The sequence below is a fragment of the Ylistrum balloti genome, unplaced genomic scaffold, assembly GCF_031769215.1.
Source record: "Ylistrum balloti isolate Yb309-2 unplaced genomic scaffold, AGI_CSIRO_Ybal_v1 Utg369954, whole genome shotgun sequence".
Taxonomy (NCBI): Eukaryota; Metazoa; Mollusca; class Bivalvia; order Pectinida; family Pectinidae; genus Ylistrum; species Ylistrum balloti.
Window position 1 is genome coordinate 949,310 of NW_026782055.1, and position 18,989 is coordinate 968,298.

An 18,989-nucleotide genomic window follows, 5' to 3' on the forward strand; every position below is an offset into this window, starting at 1 on the left:
TGTGTCAAAACACTGAGCATTTAAAGCTTTCTGAAGACTATAAAGGCTATCAAACCTACCTGTGTCAAAACCCTGAGCATTTCAAGCATTCTGAAGACTATAAAGGCTATCAAACCTACCTGTGTCAAAACACTGAGCATTTAAAGCTTTCTGAAGATTACAAAGGCTATCAAACCTACCTGTGTCAAAACCCTGAGCATTTCAAGCATTCTGAAGATTATAAAGGCTATCAAACCTACCTGTGTCAAAACACTGAGCATTTAAAGCTTTCTGAAGATTACAAAGGCTATCAAACCTACCTGTGTCAAAACACTGAGCATTCAAAGCTTTCTGAAGATTACAAAGGCTATCAAACCTACCTGTGTCAAAACACTGAGCATTTAAAGCTTTCTGAAGATTACAAAGGCCATCAAGCCTACCTGTGTCAAAACACTGAGCATTTCAAGCTTTCTGAAGATTATAAAGGCCATCAAACCTACCTGTGTCAAAACACTGAGCATTTCAAGCTTTCTGAAGATTACAAAGGCTATCAAACCTACCTGTGTCAAAACACTAAGCATTTCAAGCTTTCTGAAGATTACAAAGGCTATCAAACCTACCTGTGTCAAAACACTGAGCATGTCAAGCTTTCTGAAGATTATAAAGGCTATCAAACCTACCTGTGTCAAAACACTGAGCATTTAAAGCTTTCTGAAGATTATAAAGGCTATCAAACCTACCTGTGTCAAAACACTGAGCATTTAAAGCATTCTGAAGATTATAAAGGCTATCAAACCTACCTGTCGACATGCTTCTATAAAGACTTGTTTGTATTTCTGTTTCTGCTCTTCTAGGACAACTACAAATCAATACATGATATCCAGTGATGTAGCTTCAGTATATCATCGTTATTGTTTGTGTCCTTTCCTAATTAAATCTCACTATCTGTTGAACTGACAATTATGCCAGCAGAAAATTGGCCATGTGTAAACATGATTTAAAATTGTAACTGTTGTGTTTGATATTGTCTTTAGACTATTGTGAGCTAATTTTTTTAATTGTTGTGTTTGATGTTGTCTGGTGGCTTTGGTGTGCCAAAACATCTACTTATTGTGTTTTCTAATGTCCAAAGGCTTTGGTGTGCTAAAGATTCTAACTGTTATTTTTGGTATTGTCTGAAAAATTTGGAGAGCTAGAAGTTCTACCTGTTGTGTTTGGTATTGTCTGAAGGCTGTTCTATCTGTTGTGTTTGGTATTGCCTACAGGCTGTTCTATCTGTTGTGTTTGGTATTGTCTACAGGCTGTTCTATCTGTTGTGTTTGGTATTGTCTACAGGCTGTTCTACCTTTTGTGTTTGGTATTGCCTACAGGCTGTTCTATCTGTTGTGTTTGGTATTGCCTACAGGCTGTTCTATCTGTTGTGTTTGGTATTGTCTACAGGCTGTTCTATCTGTTGTGTTTGGTATTGTCTACAGGCTGTTCTATCTGTTGTGTTTGGTATTGTCTACAGGCTGTTCTATCTGTTGTGTTTGGTATTGCCTACAGGCTGTTCTATCTGTTGTGTTTGGTATTGTCTACAGGCTGTTCTATCTGTTGTGTTTGGTATTGTCTACAGGCTGTTCTATCTGTTGTGTTTGATATTGTCTGAAGGCTGTTCTATCTGTTGTGTTTGGTATTGTCTACAGGCTGTTCTATCTGTTGTGTTTGGTATTGCCTACAGGCTGTTCTACCTTTTGTGTTTGGTATTGCCTACAGGCTGTTCTATCTGTTGTGTTTGGTATTGTCTACAGACTGTTCTATCTGTTGTGTTTGGTATTGTCTGAAGGCTGTTCTATCTGTTGTGTTTGGTATTGTCTATAGGCTGTTCTATCTGTTGTGTTTGGTATTGTCTACAGGCTGTTCTACCTGTTGTGTTAGGTATTGTCTACAGGCTGTTCTATCTGTTCTGTTTGGTATTGTCTGAAGGTTGTTCTATCTGTTGTGTTTGGTATTGTCTACAGGCTGTTCTATCTGTTGTGTTTGGTATTGTCTACAGGCTGTTCTATATGTTGTGTTTGGTATTGTCTGAAGGCTGTTCTATCTGTTGTGTTTGGTATTGTCTACAGGCTGTTCTATCTGTTGTGTTTGATATTGTCTGAAGGCTGTTCTACCTGTTGTGTTTGGTATTGTCTACAGGCTGTTCTATCTGTTGTGTTTGGTATTGTCTACAGGCTGTTCTATCTGTTGTGTTTGGTATTGTCTGAAGGCTGTTCTATCTGTTGTGTTTGGTATTGTCTACAGGCTGTTCTATCTGTTGTGTTTGGTATTGTCTAAAGGCTACAGTGAGCTTAAAATAAAGAGCAATAAAATTATGAGCTATAATACAAACTTGTTATCATGAATAAAAGAAAAAAAAATAAGAAACAAAATATGTAAAACTACATCTATGATAACTGTACTGTTAAGTAAATTACATAACACGAAAATTGATTCATCTTCCTTTCTTTGCTAAATCTTTAATCAAAACGTAATGTTAAACCAAAATAATTAACAGCAATATTGTCTACAATTGAATTTTAACAGTAAAAGAAATATCAGTAGCTGTATGTAAACATCACATATACTTTACCATTTTTATCCTTTTGGCCGGCACAAATCCTAAGAGAACATAAAAATAAAATGTTTATTAGGTTACCAGTGAAATGTGAAATATTGAATTTATGTAGGAACTATTTACGTTTTATCAAGTATGTAATGACTGTAGATCTCTTAACTGATTATTTCTGACCTTTCAGTGGTCAAAACAAGTTTAAACATTAAATGATGTTCATTAATCAGAACACTTAATTATCTGAATAATTTTAAAGTATTTACCTTGTCAGATCTGCCTCTAATTCTGCTCTGAGGTGTGGTTTGGACATTTCATATCCCATAGCATCATATCCTGATAAGGACATCAAAGTCATAGTGTTAGGTAGACATCGAAAATTTTTTCATATACAAAATTATCCTTACCCTCAACAATTCCCAAATAAAGTATCACAGTATTATATACGTTACCTCAACAAGTCCCCTACAAAGTATTCAATATTATATAATTAACCTTAACAAGTCCCATACAAAGTATTCAGTATTATATATTTACTCTCAACAAGTTCCATACAAAGTATTCAGTATTATATACTTACCCTCAACAAGTCTCATACAAAGTATTCAGTATTATATATTTACCCTCAACAAGTCCCATACAAAGTATTCAGTATTATATACTTACCCTCAACAAGTCTCATACAAAGTATTCAGTATTATATACCTACCCTCAACAAGTCCCATACAAAGTATTCAGTATTATATACCGCACTTACCCTCAACAAGTCCCATACAAAGTATTCAGTATTATATACTTACCCTCAACAAGTCCCATACAAAGTATTCAGTATCATATACTTACCCTCAACAAGTCCCATACAAAGTATTCAGTATTATATATTTACCCTCAACAAGTTCCATACAAAGTATTCAGTATTATATACTTACCCTCAACAAGTCCCATACAAAGTATTCAGTATTATATACTGCACTTACCCTCAACAAGTCCCATACAAAGTATTCAGTATCATATACTTACCCTCAACAAGTCCCATACAAAGTATTCAGTATAATATACTTACCCTCAACAAGTCCCATACAAAGTATTCAGTATTATATACTTACCCTCAACAAGTCCCATACAAAGTATTCAGTATCATATACTTACCCTCAACAAGTCCCATACAAAGTATTCAGTATTATATACCGCACTTACCCTCAACAAGTCCCATACAAAGTATTCAGTATCATATACTTACCCTCAACAAGTCCCATACAAAGTATTCAGTATTATATACCGTACTTACCCTCAACAAGTCCCATACAAAGTATTCAGTATTATATACTTACCCTCAACAAGTCCCATACAAAGTATTCAGTATTATATACTTACCCTCAACAAGTCCCATACAAAGTATTCAGTATTATATATTTACCCTCAACAAGTCCCATACAAAGTATTCAGTATTATATATTTACCCTCAACAAGTCCCATACAAAGTATTCAGTATTATATACTTACCCTCAACAAGTCCCATACAAAGTATTCAGTATATATATTTACCCTCAACAAGTCCCATACAAAGTATTCAGTATTATATACTTACCCTCAACAAGTCCCATACAAAGTATTCAGTATTATATACTTACCCTCAACAAGTCCCATACAAAGTATTCAGTATTATATACTTAACCTTAACAAGTCCCATACAAAGTATTCAGTATTATATACTTACCCTCAACAAGTCCCATACAAAGTATTCAGTATTATATATTTACCCTCAACAAGTCCCATACAAAGTATTCAGTATTATATACTTACCCTCAACAAGTCCCATACAAAGTATTCAGTATATATACTTACCCTCAACAAGTCCCATACAAAGTATTCAGTATTATATATTTACCCTCAACAAGTCCCATACAAAGTATTCAGTATTATATACCTACCCTCAACAAGTCCCATACAAAGTATTCAGTATTATATACTTACCCTCAACAAGTCCCATACAAAGTATTCAGTATTATATACTTACCCTCAACAAGTCCCATACAAAGTATTCAGTATTATATATTTACCCTCAACAAATCCCATACAAAGTACTCGGAGTAATATACTTACCCTCAACAAGTCCCATTCCAAGATGACCAGGAATGAACCTGTTGTCTCCCTGTAGTCCAACATACATCCGACTTTTGATGGTCTCTATATGCTCAGCATGTGTGGCATCAGTTCCTGTTATACATATAATCAGTATTACTTTACTGCTGCCTTCTCAAGGCCTTGAATAGGAGACTATTACTGCTGCCTTCTCAAGGCCTTGAACAGGAGACTATTACTGCTGCCTTCTCAAGGCCTTGAACAGGAGACTATTACTGAAAGTCCTTTTAGATAGATTGAGAACTGGATATTGATATTCTATTTCATTACCATTAACATTTCAACAGGATGGTAACCAAACTTATGTATCTATATGTAACAAAGCATAAATGATGCACCAATTCCATGTTTGTCCATCAGGGCAATCAGGTCTGCCTCAGATAACAGAGATGGAGCGCTGGTCTCTGATTCAATCATCTGCATGAAAAAAGGAAAACATCACACTGACAGAATTGTTCTTTTGGAAGTAAAAACCATGTAAAATTGTTTTAAATTCTAATATTGGTAAAATTTGTGATGAAATTAATTGTCTACATACTGAAAAATTCAAACAAGCATACTGTGTATTGCTAAAGTAATAGATGTCCCCTTACTAATGACTAATGAAGATGGGAGTGCTTGGTGTTCATTTGGGAAAAAAAAGTTTACAATTATAATTGAATTCAATGTAATAATACAATAAATAAATATGACAATCTAACAATACAGTTTCATCACCAATGTGTAATAATGTGTTATGGTCATTTGTAAGTGTATAAGGTTTAACTAAAATTCTGTAAGGAATGAACGAATAAAGTGCTGACAATCATTTTCTAAAAACGACCTTGACTCTAATTAAACAACCCTGAAACTCAGATATGATAAGATATTTTAGAGCTTTAAAAGTATATGAAATATATAGTATATGAAATTTGATGAAAATCCCTTCAGAAATGAGGCCAGAGGAGATTTGATAATCATTTCCTCGATGCTTTATGTGTAAAATCTGATGCAAATCCCTCCAGGCATGAAGCTGCTAGAGCACTGACAAACTTTTGTGTTACACATGTCTATGTATGTAGACTAACAGATTGAAAACTTGAAAACTATTGTCCCCCCCTCCCTCCCTTCATCAACCCCCCCCCCCCCCCCCCCCCCCACTTTCACCAATAGGGGGAATTATACCATAATGAAATATCTGAGAAATTTATAGAGAGAAAGTCTTCTAATGGGAAACATTTGTATACCTCAATGGAGTTTGGCTGGAAACTGTCGCCTTGACTGTACACAGGAATAACCTACAACATAGAGGCACACATCACAACAGACAGGGTAGAGTTGTTCGTTAGTGAGCTAATTAATGAAAAAATATCATTTATCTGTAATTTAATCAGTCCATTAAATTCATGACATACCTGATAGAAAAGGTATGGGGTCACCTGAACAACAGCTTTCCCCCTAGGAAAACTAAAGTGTCATCCCACTGTAATACCATCAGCGTGCTTTAATACGACCCAACAAGAGTGAATATAACCTATATGATTGTTTTGTAATTGTTCAAAAAATAAATTTTATATCATAAGTCATCCAAATGTTTGTGTTTGAGATGAACCAATCAAATAATTAATTATGCACACTTCAAACTAGACAATGCCCCTACTAGAAGATTCCAGAACTAGTGTCTGAGTGTATTAACCAATATGTATGTTTGGACATTACATATACCTTGGCATTCCATCGCTCATATGGGTACACATCTAGGTAGTTCCTCGCAGTAATCATTAGGCCTTGAGCTGAAAACTAAATATACATAATTCATTACAAGACCTTCAACTTGACGGGTTGGTTTAAGTAGCAGCATTATAACACAATCTTACTGTGTGCTATATTTATAGATAATCAATCACATTAAATATTGGGTCAAAATAAAACATGTCTATATTCATTAAGTATTTAACTTGTAGCCAAAAGATATATAAAAAATGATCAGCAAAATTGGCAAACAAACTACCTTTTCATCAGCTATGTCTATTTCCACAACTGTTTCCTGTCCTTGGGCATCCCTGGAGCACGTCGCCAGGAAATGTCTCACAATAAACTCATAAACTCTTTTTTCGTTGCCCTGTTAGTCAAAATAAAAGAATGTAACGGTTGAAAAATATTAATATCAAATCCAGTCTTAACCTGACCATAATATCAAACTTGTGTCACAATATTAAAAATTTGAAATAACTGACTGTCAGACTTTTAACTGTCCCAGAACTCAGTGGGTCTTCAAGGGTAGCAGACTTGACTGTCAAGAGTACTTCAAGAGGTGCCTGAGGGTGACACAATGTTGCAGTATTTGGTGGGCTGAATGAGGCCGACGCAATGTCGCAGTATTTGGTGGGGTGAATGAGGGTGACACAATGTTGCAGTATTTGGTGGGGTGAATGAGGCTGACGCAATGTTGCAGCGTTTGGTGGGGTGAATGAGGCCGACGCAATGTCGCAGTATTTGGTGGGGTGAATGAGGGTGACACAATGTTGCATTATTTGGTGGGGTGAATGAGGGTGACACAATGTTGCAGCATTTGGTGAGGTGAATGAGGCTGACGCAATGTTGCAGCATTTGGTGGGGTGAATGAGGCCGACGCAATGTCGCAGTATTTGGTGGGGTGAATGAGGGTGACACAATGTTGCATTATTTGGTGGGGTGAATGAGGGTGACACAATATTGCATTATTTGGTGGGGTGAATGAGGATGACACAATGTTGCAGCATTTGGTGGGGTGAATGAGGGTGACACAATGTTGCAGCATTTGGTGGGGTGAATGAGGGTGACACAATGTTGCAGCATTTGGTAGGGTGAATGAGGGTGACACAATGTTGCAGCATTTGGGTGGGTGAATGAGGGTGACCCAATGTTGCAGCATTTGGTGGGGTGAATGAGGGTGACACAATGTTGCAGCATTTGGGTGGGTGAATGAGGGTGACACAATGTCCCAGTGTTTGGTAGGGTATACAAGGATGACACGATTTCGCAGAATTTTGAGGGGTGTATTTAAGTGAAAGACTTTTCAAAGTGGCTTGGCATATAAAAATGGCACATTGTTAAATGTACATACCTGTAGTCTGTCACAATACTTGGTAGGGTGAATTGGAGGATGTGCCTGATCTGTCTTTTTGCCATTACGGGGTTGTGGTCCTTGCTCTAAAACTCTTCTGGCAAAGTCTGTCGGTAAGAAACAGAAAACAAACCATAGTTTGAACTTCTAACAAATAATGAAAAAAGTATTTTGATGCATTGCATTTTTCTCAATCCATCTTTAATGCAAACCAGTTTGTTCTTTTAATGCAAATGGAGATCTTTTCTGGCTTTCCTGTGCGGCAATAAATTTGACAAATAAATCTATCATTTGCCTGCTGTTCATACCGAAAACTTGTTCAATCTTGTTTAATTCATATTCTATAGAATGTTTCTGCCACTCTCAATCATTTCCAGTCACTCAACACATGCATTATCAATGCATAATTTGTCTAAATAAAGACAGTTACCTCCCCAATCTCCATCAACAGTCTGCTGTTCTACCAGCCTTCCAAGGTCAAGGTCAGATGGGAACTTGTTGGTCTCTGTACGAGGGTAGCTTATGTATCCTTCAGTGTACAGCTTTTCTGCTATTTTCATTGTCTCCTTCGCATTGATTCGTAACTTTCTCGAGGCAAGCTTTTCCAATTCCTTAAAAAAATCATTTTCAAATATCTATATTAATGATAAGTTAAAATCAATGGTATGTTAAAATTAGATAGTGTGGACAAAGTATTCATGATTAGATATACACACCAAAGTATTCCCCATTAGGTCTACATACCACAGTATTCCCCATTAGGTCTACATACCACAGTATTCCCTGTTAGATCCACATACCACAGTATTCCCCATTAGGTCTACATACCACAGTATTCCCCATTAGGTCTACATACCACAGTATTCCCTGTTAGATCCACATACCACAGTATTCCCCATTAGGTCTACATACCACAGTATTCCCCATTAGGTCTACATACCACAGTATTCCCCATTAGGTCTACATACCACAGTATTCCCCATTAGGTCTACATACCACAGTATTCCCTGTTAGATCCACATACCACAGTATTCCCCACTAGGTCTACATACCACAGTATTTCCCATTAGGTCTACATACCACAGTATTCCCTGTTAGATCCACATACCACAGTATTCCCCATTAGGTCTACATACCACAGTATTCCCTGATAGTTCTACATACCACAGTATTCCCTGTTAGATCCACATACCACAGTATTCCCTGTTAGATCCACATACCACAGTATTCCACACTAGGTATACATACAACAGTATTCCCCATTAGGTCTACATACCACAGTATTCCCATTAGGTCTACATACCACAGTATTCCCTGTTAGATACACATACCACAGTATTCCCCATTAGGTCTACATACCACAGTATTATCCACATACCACAGTATTCCCCATTAGGTCTACATACCACAGTATTCCCCATTAGGTCTACATACCACAGTATTCCCCATTAGGTCTACATACCACAGTATTCCCCATTAGGTCTACATACCACAGTATTCCCCATTAGGTCTACATACCACAGTATTCCCCATTAGGTCTACATACCACAGTATTCCTTGTTAGATCCACATACCACAGTATTCCCCACTAGGTCTACATACCACAGTATTCCCCATTAGGTCTACATACCACAGTATTCCCTGTTAGATCCACATACCACAGTATTCCCCATTAGGTCTACATACCACAGTATTCCCTGTTAGATCCACATACCACAGTATTCCCCATTAGGTCTACATACCACAGTATTCCCCATTAGGTCTACATACCACAGTATTCCCTGTTAGATCCACATACCACAGTATTCCCCATTAGGTCTGCATACCACAGTATTCCCCATTAGGTCTACATACCACAGTATTCCCTGTTAGATCCACATACCACAGTATTCCCCATTAGGTATACATACCACAGTATTCCCCATTAGGTCTACATACCACAGTATTCCCCGTTAGGTCTACATACCACAGTATTCCCCATTAGGTCTACATACCACAGTATTCCCCATTAGGTCTACATACCACAGTATTCCCCATTAGACCTACATACCACAGTACTTCTCACTAGGTCTACATACCACAGTATTCCCCATTAGGTCTACATACCACAGTATTCCCCATTAGGTCTACATACCACAGTATTCCCTGTTAGATCCACATAGTAGATCCACATACCACAGTATTCCCCATTAGGTCTACATACCACAGTATTCCCTGTTAGATCCACATACCACAGTATTCCCCATTAGGTCTACATACCACAGTATTCCCTGTTAGATCTACATACCACAGTATTCCCCATTAGGTCTACATACCACAGTATTCCCTGTTAGATCTACATACCACAGTATTTCCTGTTAGGTCTACATACCACAGTATTCCCCGTTCGATATACCTACCATAGTATTCCCCACTAGGTCTACATACCACAGTGTTCTCCATTAGGTCTACATACCACAGTGTCCCCCACTAGGTATACCTACCACAGTATTCCCCATTAGGTCTACATACCACAGTATTTCCCACTAGGTATACCTACCACAGTATTCCCAATTAGGTCTACATACCACAGTATTCTTCACTAGGTCTACATACCACAGTATTCCCCATTAGTTCTACATACCACAGTGTCCCCCACTAGGTATACCTACCACAGTATTCCCCACTAGGCATACCTACCACAGTATTCCCCACTAGGCATACCTACCACAGTATTCCCCACTAGGTATACCTACCACAGTATTCCCCACTAGGTATACCTACCACAGTATTCCCCACTAGGTATACCTACCACAGTATTCCCCACTAGGTATACCTACCACAGTATTCCCCACTAGGTATACCTACCACAGTATTCCCCACTAGGTCTACATACCACAGTATTCCCCACTAGGTATACCTACCACAGTATTCCCCACTAGGTATACCTACCACAGTATTCCCCACTAGGTATACCTACCACAGTATTCCCCACTAGGTATACCTACCACAGTATTCCCCACTAGGTATACCTACCACAGTATTCCCCACTAGGTATACCTACCACAGTATTCCCCACTAGGTATACCTACCACAGTATTCCCCACTAGATATACCTACCACAGTATTCCCCACTAGGTATACCTACCACAGTATTCCCCACTAGGTATACCTACCACAGTATTCCCCACTAGATATACCTACCACAGTATTCCCCACTAGGTATACCTACCACAGTATTCCCCACTAGATATACCTACCACAGTATCCAGTGGCTGAGGTCTCCACTTGCTCTTACTTTTACACTTGACATCCTTTACTGTTGCTGTAGGATTCTGAGGGAAAAATGTTTTTAACATGAACGTTATTAATCAATAAAATCAATTATACAAAAATGAGTTGAAATAAACATATAAACCAGACCTGTTACAACGTGTGATTAAAACAGAATCAGACTGTGGATTATGTAAAAACCAGACAGTTTGATACAGTCTCAGTTGTAATTCTGGAGTTTAAGTTGAAGGCCTGTAGTATGGACAGGCTGTAGTAATTGTACAGAGCATGGTTTTTCTTCAGAATATTTCACACAAAATACTTGTTAACAAAAAGGTGAAAAATATTACTCATTGCTGGTAAACTAAAAAATATGAAGAAAGTCAAAACACAATGGAATATATTTCTTACTCTTACAACCTGAACATTTTGTTAAATAGAAAATGGAGTGAGACTTACTTCGGTGCAGTGTTCATATAAAACCAGGCATGCAGTGTTGTCAAAAAGGCGGACCCTGAAATATGACATGTATGTTAAATGGATACACTACAACGATATATCAAATACATGTATGTTAAATGGATACACTACAACGATATATCAAATACATGTATGTTAAATGGATACACTACAACGATATATCAAATACATGTATGTTAAATGGATACACTACAACGATATATCAAATACATGTATGTTAAATGGATACACTACAACGATATATCAAATACATGTATGGCCAGAAATAAATCAACAATTATCTGGATAGCAGTTTAATAGAAAAGGTAGGTATAATTCTACAGCATTATTAAAAGCATTATTAATCAACTCTATTAACCCTTTAGTGGCGTGTTAAGGAGCTGAAAGAAACCAATGATAGGAATATTCCATCCGTGACCGATTGCATACTTCTTAAAGAAGTAAGATGTTTTTGTTTCTTTTTTTTTGTTCTTGCTTTAAATCATGAAAAAATTTTAAATTCCTCTAAGAAATAGTGAAAATAATCTTCAATTGTTAAATCTTAGATTTAAGCCTGGTGGGCATTTTGGTTTTCTGATAATGAAACAGGTAAAACTACCAACCAAGGGTCACCTATGTACAATTTTTTTCTTTTAATCATCCCATACTTCTATACAGACAGACAGAAATATTCTTAGAAATCAAAGAGTCCATGTTGTTAATCTAAAATGTCCCTTCTTCTATCATAAGATCAGACAGCTGAATACATAAAGAAAACTGTATTATAATACACACCGTTTCCAGTTGAATTCTATGGTACTCTCTTCCTGTTTGTGAGTAACTGTAAAAAACATCAACAGAATTTCATGAAATATCTTCCTCTACATATATATGACTCTGCCATCTTCGTTAGACAAATAACCAGAGAAGAATATGTTCACTGAGGTGTAATGAAGTAATCACAGATAAAGAAATCATGGAAGCATTGTGTAAAATCAAATTAGTGACAGTTCCTGTGAGGACTATCTTCACTACTCATTTGATTGACTGAAATCAACAAAATAATCAAATGCAAAAAAATTCATTCACACACTGGAATCAAAGTGTTAAGGGTAGGAATAACTTACCTAGAAAAACAAAATATCAGAAGTTAAAAACTTTAAGTCGTAACAGATAAATATTTTAACACTTCATTATTTTTGAAGTATTTGGATATGTAACTTGTGACGATTGGTGATTGTAACAAAATAATATCTTTTGTTATTTTCTTCTAACCTTTTATTTTCCAAAATGGCTCTGGTACAAAAGCTTGTACCTGTTTGTACCTCTCGACCACAAAACCAAGGGTAGGGAACTGACAGCTGCCATAGCTGATTAGCTGATCTGATAAAACTTCAGGGAATATCTTCTGTAGTCTTAAAGTTTGGAATCTTGTAAAAGCAGCCCCTAAAATGTAAGTACAGTATACCATAAATTTCAATAGATAGCTATGTTTCTGTTACAGAATACCTGCAATTGGAAAAAGTAAATGTGAAGTGTGTTGCTGACAAGCAATGTTTTCAAATTATTTATGATGGAGTTTTATGAATCTGGATGTTTATGTACAGACCTATCCGAAGGTCTAATTCTTGCCGAACATCAACAGCATCACTAGTATTCTTGTCAGGTTCTACTAGGTTCCTACAGGCTCTTTGTATAGCTCTGTAAAACAAAAAATCATGACAAATATTACTGACCTACATGTCAAATGGACATTGGAGTTGTAGAATGTCTTCTGGAACCTTGACCTTTGACCTGGTACCTAGACAATTGGTCACATTGTTTTTTGTTCCGTTGTTTACAATTTTCTTTCACGATTTCCTAAAAATACATCTAGCATTTAGGAGACACGAACTTGACCACTATGACCTTGAAATTTGATCTGACCTGATGACCTAAACACCTAGATTCAGAATGTCCCTGCAATATATATATATCTGTGAACAGAAACAAACTTTGACTTCTGTGTCCTGGATCCTTTACCGTTTGTTAAATTATCAAGATTGATTCCCACTTACATTGCCAAGTTTCATCAAAATCCATGCTATATGTGGCCGAGATGAAACTAGGATTTTTCAGTTCCTGCTATTAGGTTGTATAAATCAAGTTCTATTTTAAAAAAGTGACTTAGACCTTACAAGGACAGATGTTCAAAGTGTGAATTTGAGATATTTTAGTTTATAAGATCTATGTTTTATAAAAATATGACATATGGTAGGAGGGATGGACAAAATAAAAAAGGAGACATCCTGTCAAAGGCAGGAGTAAATTACAGAAGAGACACCAATTTACTGAGCTATGATAAAATTACAGTTCCACAGGAAAGGAACTTAATAAAAAAAGCACAGGTTGACACGACAGATAGATGTTGAAAAAATGAAAATGTCTATCAACTTACTGTGGTGTGATCTCAGAAAATTTGGCTCTGTATATTGGTATGTTTGGTTTCACTGAAATGGAAATTGGCTATGTATAGTGACAAACTTTATACATGTACTAATGGGAGCATAACAGGGAAAAGATTGTAAGTCTTCTCATCTGACACAGACACTTTGTTGTGTATGTTATCACTTAAATATATATATACACAAGTACCAGTATTTTTCTTTATCAAACAATTCGTTACCAAACTTTCATTTTGTTTTAGGAAATATTCAGTTCCAAACAAAATAATGAAAGATATTGTAGTCACAAAATTTCAAACATTTAAACAGATCTCTAATGAAGTTTGTAGGCTTCTAACTTTTCATTAGTAACTTGATACAGTAATAAATATCACAAAGGCTGAGATTATTTAAAACTTTCTACCTACCACTTCTACAAACTTGAATAATTTCAAATCCAATGTTTTCCCCTTCTCTGTCACCGTCTGTCCAAATGATCAAAGAATGTGCTCCTCTTACCTCCCTTTCCAGAGTTCTCTACACATGAACAAAAATCATCATATGTTTCATGACATTATCATTTACACAGTGTCTTCCTACAATGATGACTATGTGAGTGTTATATACACGTATAAGAAAGGAAAGTTATTGCAAATTTTGTATCAGTTTCACTTCAAGGTTTCTCTTAAAATTGCATGATAGATATATAACTATGAGAGTAACTTCACAATGAAAACAAAGTGCAGAATACTAGAGTCAGTTATATCACTGACAAAGATAACGGCTATACATAACAATTATCTTATGAAAACGTAGAATACTGACTCATCAGAAACGACCATCTATGATATTCAGTTTGATCAGTACTACAATATAAAAGCATCCCCTTAAATGTCATACCACATGAACATGAGAATTGATACGTGTATGTATCACATTGAGTTTTCATGTAATCTCCATTAATGTTTTCTATATTATCATTGTTTTTCAGTCTAAAAATGAGACCAAGAGACTTAGGTTAATAATAGTTCATGAAAATCTTATCATCCCTTCTAAAGATATCGTTAAGAAAGGAATAGACCATTCAGATTGCAGCACTAAATATGAAGACTCTCCGAACATAAATCGTTAGATGACCTGCATGGGTAATAATTCTTTAACATTTTGTTTTTCTGACCAGTCCCAGACAACCTAATCACCATTGGACATCTGCAACATGAAGTGTGGGCCTACTTAATGCAGGTGCCCTTATTAAAATGATGTTTATCCTAGCTTTTTTTCATTTACATGAAATCTCCAAAATAGGTTTCAGATTTTCGAGTGTACCGTAAGTGTTATGCTATAGTTAGCTGTAAAATACTCCAAATTACACAATAAAAGGTAAAGAGAGTGTGAATGTTGTAGTTACTTCCGTTTCCAAGATATTGTGATTTATCTGAAATGCACACCTTTGACTCAACAGTGACTGCCTCAATATATCAGGAAACTTCCAGCGTGTGTTCGATATGTGAGCTTTTTAGCTACTTATGTGATATATCCCACTGACACTTACTTCTGTAGGTTATATCTAAAGTGCTACATACATATAAAAATGACTTTTTTATAATTGCAGAAAAAACGATATACACACATATGGACGCTATCAAGATTTTTTTTTTTCATTATTCATGAATCTAGTGACTGTCAATTTTATACTTTTTTTATTACCCAACTGATTTCTAGAAATTATGACAGATCTTGATTTGTACAAAACAAACCGACAACTGATTAAAAATTCTGTCAAGTTAACAAAGTGCACCTGCCAACAATTTTGTTATTTTATGCTTACTCAATCCAGTGATTTTAGGAAGTGTTAAATGTACTAACTAAATTTAGGAGATCTGCACAGGGAGAGCTGTTCGTTCAAATCTCACAAAAATAGATAATGCATCAATGAACCATATCACCAGGCTTATTCATTTCATTCATTGATAACTTTCTTCAAATCAGTCCTTATACATTTCCTTGTTAATTAACATTCACCTGCGATCTAACGTTGTATAGCTATTCTCAATATCACCTATTCCTGGCACGACAGCTGCTTCAATTCATTGAACTTGTGACAGGGTCCTATTCAGCGCAAGTCACCCTTAGGCTGATTAGTAGTAGAAGGTGAAAATTCTACACTTTATACACCAATATCCTGATATTGGGCTGTCCCATTTTGATGCAGTTTTCAAACTTTTTGATTTTGGATCACAAGAAATAATACTATATTCCCTTTTATTTTCACTCACTTTAAAATGGAGTAATGTAGAATTGCAAATTATAGACATTTGCTGCAAGCACCTGTTACTTTTTCTAATAGTAGAAAACTTGTTAGGTTGACATCACCTCCCCTCTTTCCATAGGTGGTATATATCACATGGCAAATTTGTCTGTTGTAAAGAGAAGTACCGACAAGAAAAAGAAATTCAAACAAGGTTTCCTTGCAGATCCCTGCCTAAAATGTCTGGCAGATTAGCTATCATAGTTTTCCAGCATTTTATTATGTTACCATGGTGATCCATAGAAGTATAACTTACCTTGATATCTGTGAAATTCTGAGGACAGTACTTCTCCACCTCAACATCAAACAGGGCAACAGGATTACAGCTATACCTAGAGGTTAACATGTAAGGAACAACTATCATATACATAATATTTCAAATAAATCATGATCAACTGACTCAACACCTTAAAAAAAACTATATCAACTGAAAGTTTTGTCGTTCTTTCCATATTTTATTTTTGCTAACAAATTATATCTAAGTATCAAAGAATAATTTCAACATCACATCATACAAACCATTTTTTGTAGTTTCCTACAAAGTCCAGCCCTAAAAGATGTCCGGACACAGATGTCATGGTCATAGTACAATTGTTGTGATTCAGAATGTTGTACTCATACTCATAAATCTTGTTGAATTTGGAAAATCCTTCTCTCTACAACAGATCAATATAGAATGACTAGAAAGACAACATGTACCATACCTTTTCAAACAGGTTCATAAGTACACATACTATGTACCAAGGCTAACTAACAAATTTATCTACAAGTGTAATAGCTGTCTGTGGCTATAACTGCATTACAATTGCAATATTTGGATGTACGCAGGATATTTGTTTGAATTCAATGACTGTGTTTAAGATTTTTCCAACAAACACTTATAAGGCACTATAAGAATAATTATAGGTGGTAATGAAAATCTTTTTAAAGAAAAGGACAGTTCATGTAATAATGGTGACTTTATTAAAAATTTAACAAATTTCTTTTTAGAAATGTAACATTTGTACTGATTTTCTTAAATATAATCAAATAATCTCAGCAATATTTATAAAATTACAAAAATAAAACAGGAATCATGAGCTTAACTCAACCAAGTAAACATTGCTTTATCCAAATACTAAAAGATCAATCACAATTTATGATTTACTAAACAGAAAGAAAACTCTCAAAAGCTTAGGGCAAAGAAAACAGTGGGGACAAATTTCTGATTTTGATGATGACTTTAACATGTAAGCTCTGCCTGTAGAAATCACGAAAAACTATAGTCTTCCACCATATCCAAACATCAAACTCATTTCTTTCTTAAAGCAAAGCTAAGTGTTCCTCTTGCCTTCTGTTATTTAAGGTACAGCGTATTATAAAGGAGAAAAATGGGGCACAAGTCTTGAATTTCATCAATTACTTTTTGTACCCTCATTGAGGTACAGTACATTTATTTTGGAAATGTGATCACTTCCAAAATATAATTTATAGTCTGGATATGCTATTGAAGGGTTTATTGACACCTTCTGGCAGGTTTAACATCCACTACAACTGCCTTTCAGCAGATAAAGCAGATTATCTGGTTATTCTGCATACAAAACAGTGTCTGTACACAAGTCAATAAATATTAATTCATTAGACTAGATTTTCTATCCTTGTATTTTCAAGTCCTAACTTGTACTAAAGTGGAGATGCCAACTGACGACGACGACGATGACGGCGATGATGATGTAAAAGCAGTAACGTGAGAGGGTGTTAATACGATTTTATGTCATCATGTATTCCATATGAAATCTTCAGAAAATGAAAAAAAAAATTTAAATGATAAAGTTGTGTATGAATGGAAGAAAGTTCATATTTACCAGCACATACCACAACACAAACAACCAATAAATATATCAATTTAAAGCCACTCAACCTAACCAAAACTAGATTTTCAGGGCAGGAAGTGAGGATTTTAATTTTGAAAGATCCTATCATTCCAGGGATAAAATTCAATCTGAAAAGGGAACCTGATAAGACAAACCAATGTAAACTGGAAGGGTCGCAACTCCTTGGTTTGGTAGTACTCATCAAGAAAGGCTGGACAAGCAACTCTCTTGGTTACAGTGCACATGGTTCTGTATCGAATGTTGTATTATTGTATTGCCCGACAATGTCTTTCAGGGAAAGCATGAAGTGGGAAAATCTTGTGCACAGCAGTGTTGTAACAGTGAGTTACACTGCTCATCATACCATTAGGTAGTATTCATAGAGACACATCATCTTCCAATATTTTGATTAAACAATAGCATGGCTGATGGGAGTTCAGAGAAGTTGGGCCATTGCAATGATTATGCAAGTCAAAGGCAAATACAGGTTGCAAGACATTTTGATGTCTATATTTTCATTATAGAACATCTTGTTAGACGTCTAAAGGAAACTGGGTGGGTTGCTGACACACCTAGGTCTGGGTTTCCGCATGTTACTTCACAATGTCAGGACAGATTTATTCATCTCACACATTTGCGCAATCAACACTTTACTGCCACTAAATCTGCCCTTCATACCATAGGTACTCATAACCGTCCTATACATGCCAGACTTGGAAAAATTTTATTTAAAGCACTCGCCCTTTGGGTGAGTGACATTTAAAATCAACTCGCCCGAACTTTCTACTAGCCCAAAAATTACTTTTAGTTTAATGTATTTTATGACAGATTTTGCCGTGAACTGTTTATTTGAAATAATTTGATAGTAGTAATAAATGGTATCATTGTGTGTAACATTTTT

The 18,989-nt window shown here is 35.8% G+C and overlaps 1 protein-coding gene across 1 annotated transcript in view; it reads right to left on the bottom strand.

Moving 5' to 3' along the window:
* The window catches only part of LOC132547435 (DNA topoisomerase 3-alpha-like), a 35,130-nt gene that overhangs the window by 13,296 nt on the left and 2,845 nt on the right, over positions 1 to 18,989 (bottom strand). The window contains exons 2-20 of the mRNA XM_060211190.1: positions 16,755 to 16,891; positions 16,492 to 16,567; positions 14,356 to 14,464; positions 13,942 to 13,993; positions 13,114 to 13,205; positions 12,780 to 12,950; positions 12,300 to 12,345; positions 11,505 to 11,559; positions 11,033 to 11,107; positions 8,224 to 8,404; positions 7,794 to 7,900; positions 6,699 to 6,809; positions 6,413 to 6,487; positions 5,935 to 5,985; positions 5,047 to 5,125; positions 4,670 to 4,783; positions 2,833 to 2,902; positions 2,588 to 2,616; positions 780 to 838 (exon numbers count right to left, since the gene is read on the bottom strand). Coding sequence (XP_060067173.1) covers positions 780 to 838; positions 2,588 to 2,616; positions 2,833 to 2,902; positions 4,670 to 4,783; positions 5,047 to 5,125; positions 5,935 to 5,985; positions 6,413 to 6,487; positions 6,699 to 6,809; positions 7,794 to 7,900; positions 8,224 to 8,404; positions 11,033 to 11,107; positions 11,505 to 11,559; positions 12,300 to 12,345; positions 12,780 to 12,950; positions 13,114 to 13,205; positions 13,942 to 13,993; positions 14,356 to 14,464; positions 16,492 to 16,567; positions 16,755 to 16,891 — 1,689 coding nt within the window. The remainder of the gene's footprint in view (positions 1 to 779; positions 839 to 2,587; positions 2,617 to 2,832; positions 2,903 to 4,669; positions 4,784 to 5,046; positions 5,126 to 5,934; positions 5,986 to 6,412; positions 6,488 to 6,698; positions 6,810 to 7,793; positions 7,901 to 8,223; positions 8,405 to 11,032; positions 11,108 to 11,504; positions 11,560 to 12,299; positions 12,346 to 12,779; positions 12,951 to 13,113; positions 13,206 to 13,941; positions 13,994 to 14,355; positions 14,465 to 16,491; positions 16,568 to 16,754; positions 16,892 to 18,989) is intronic.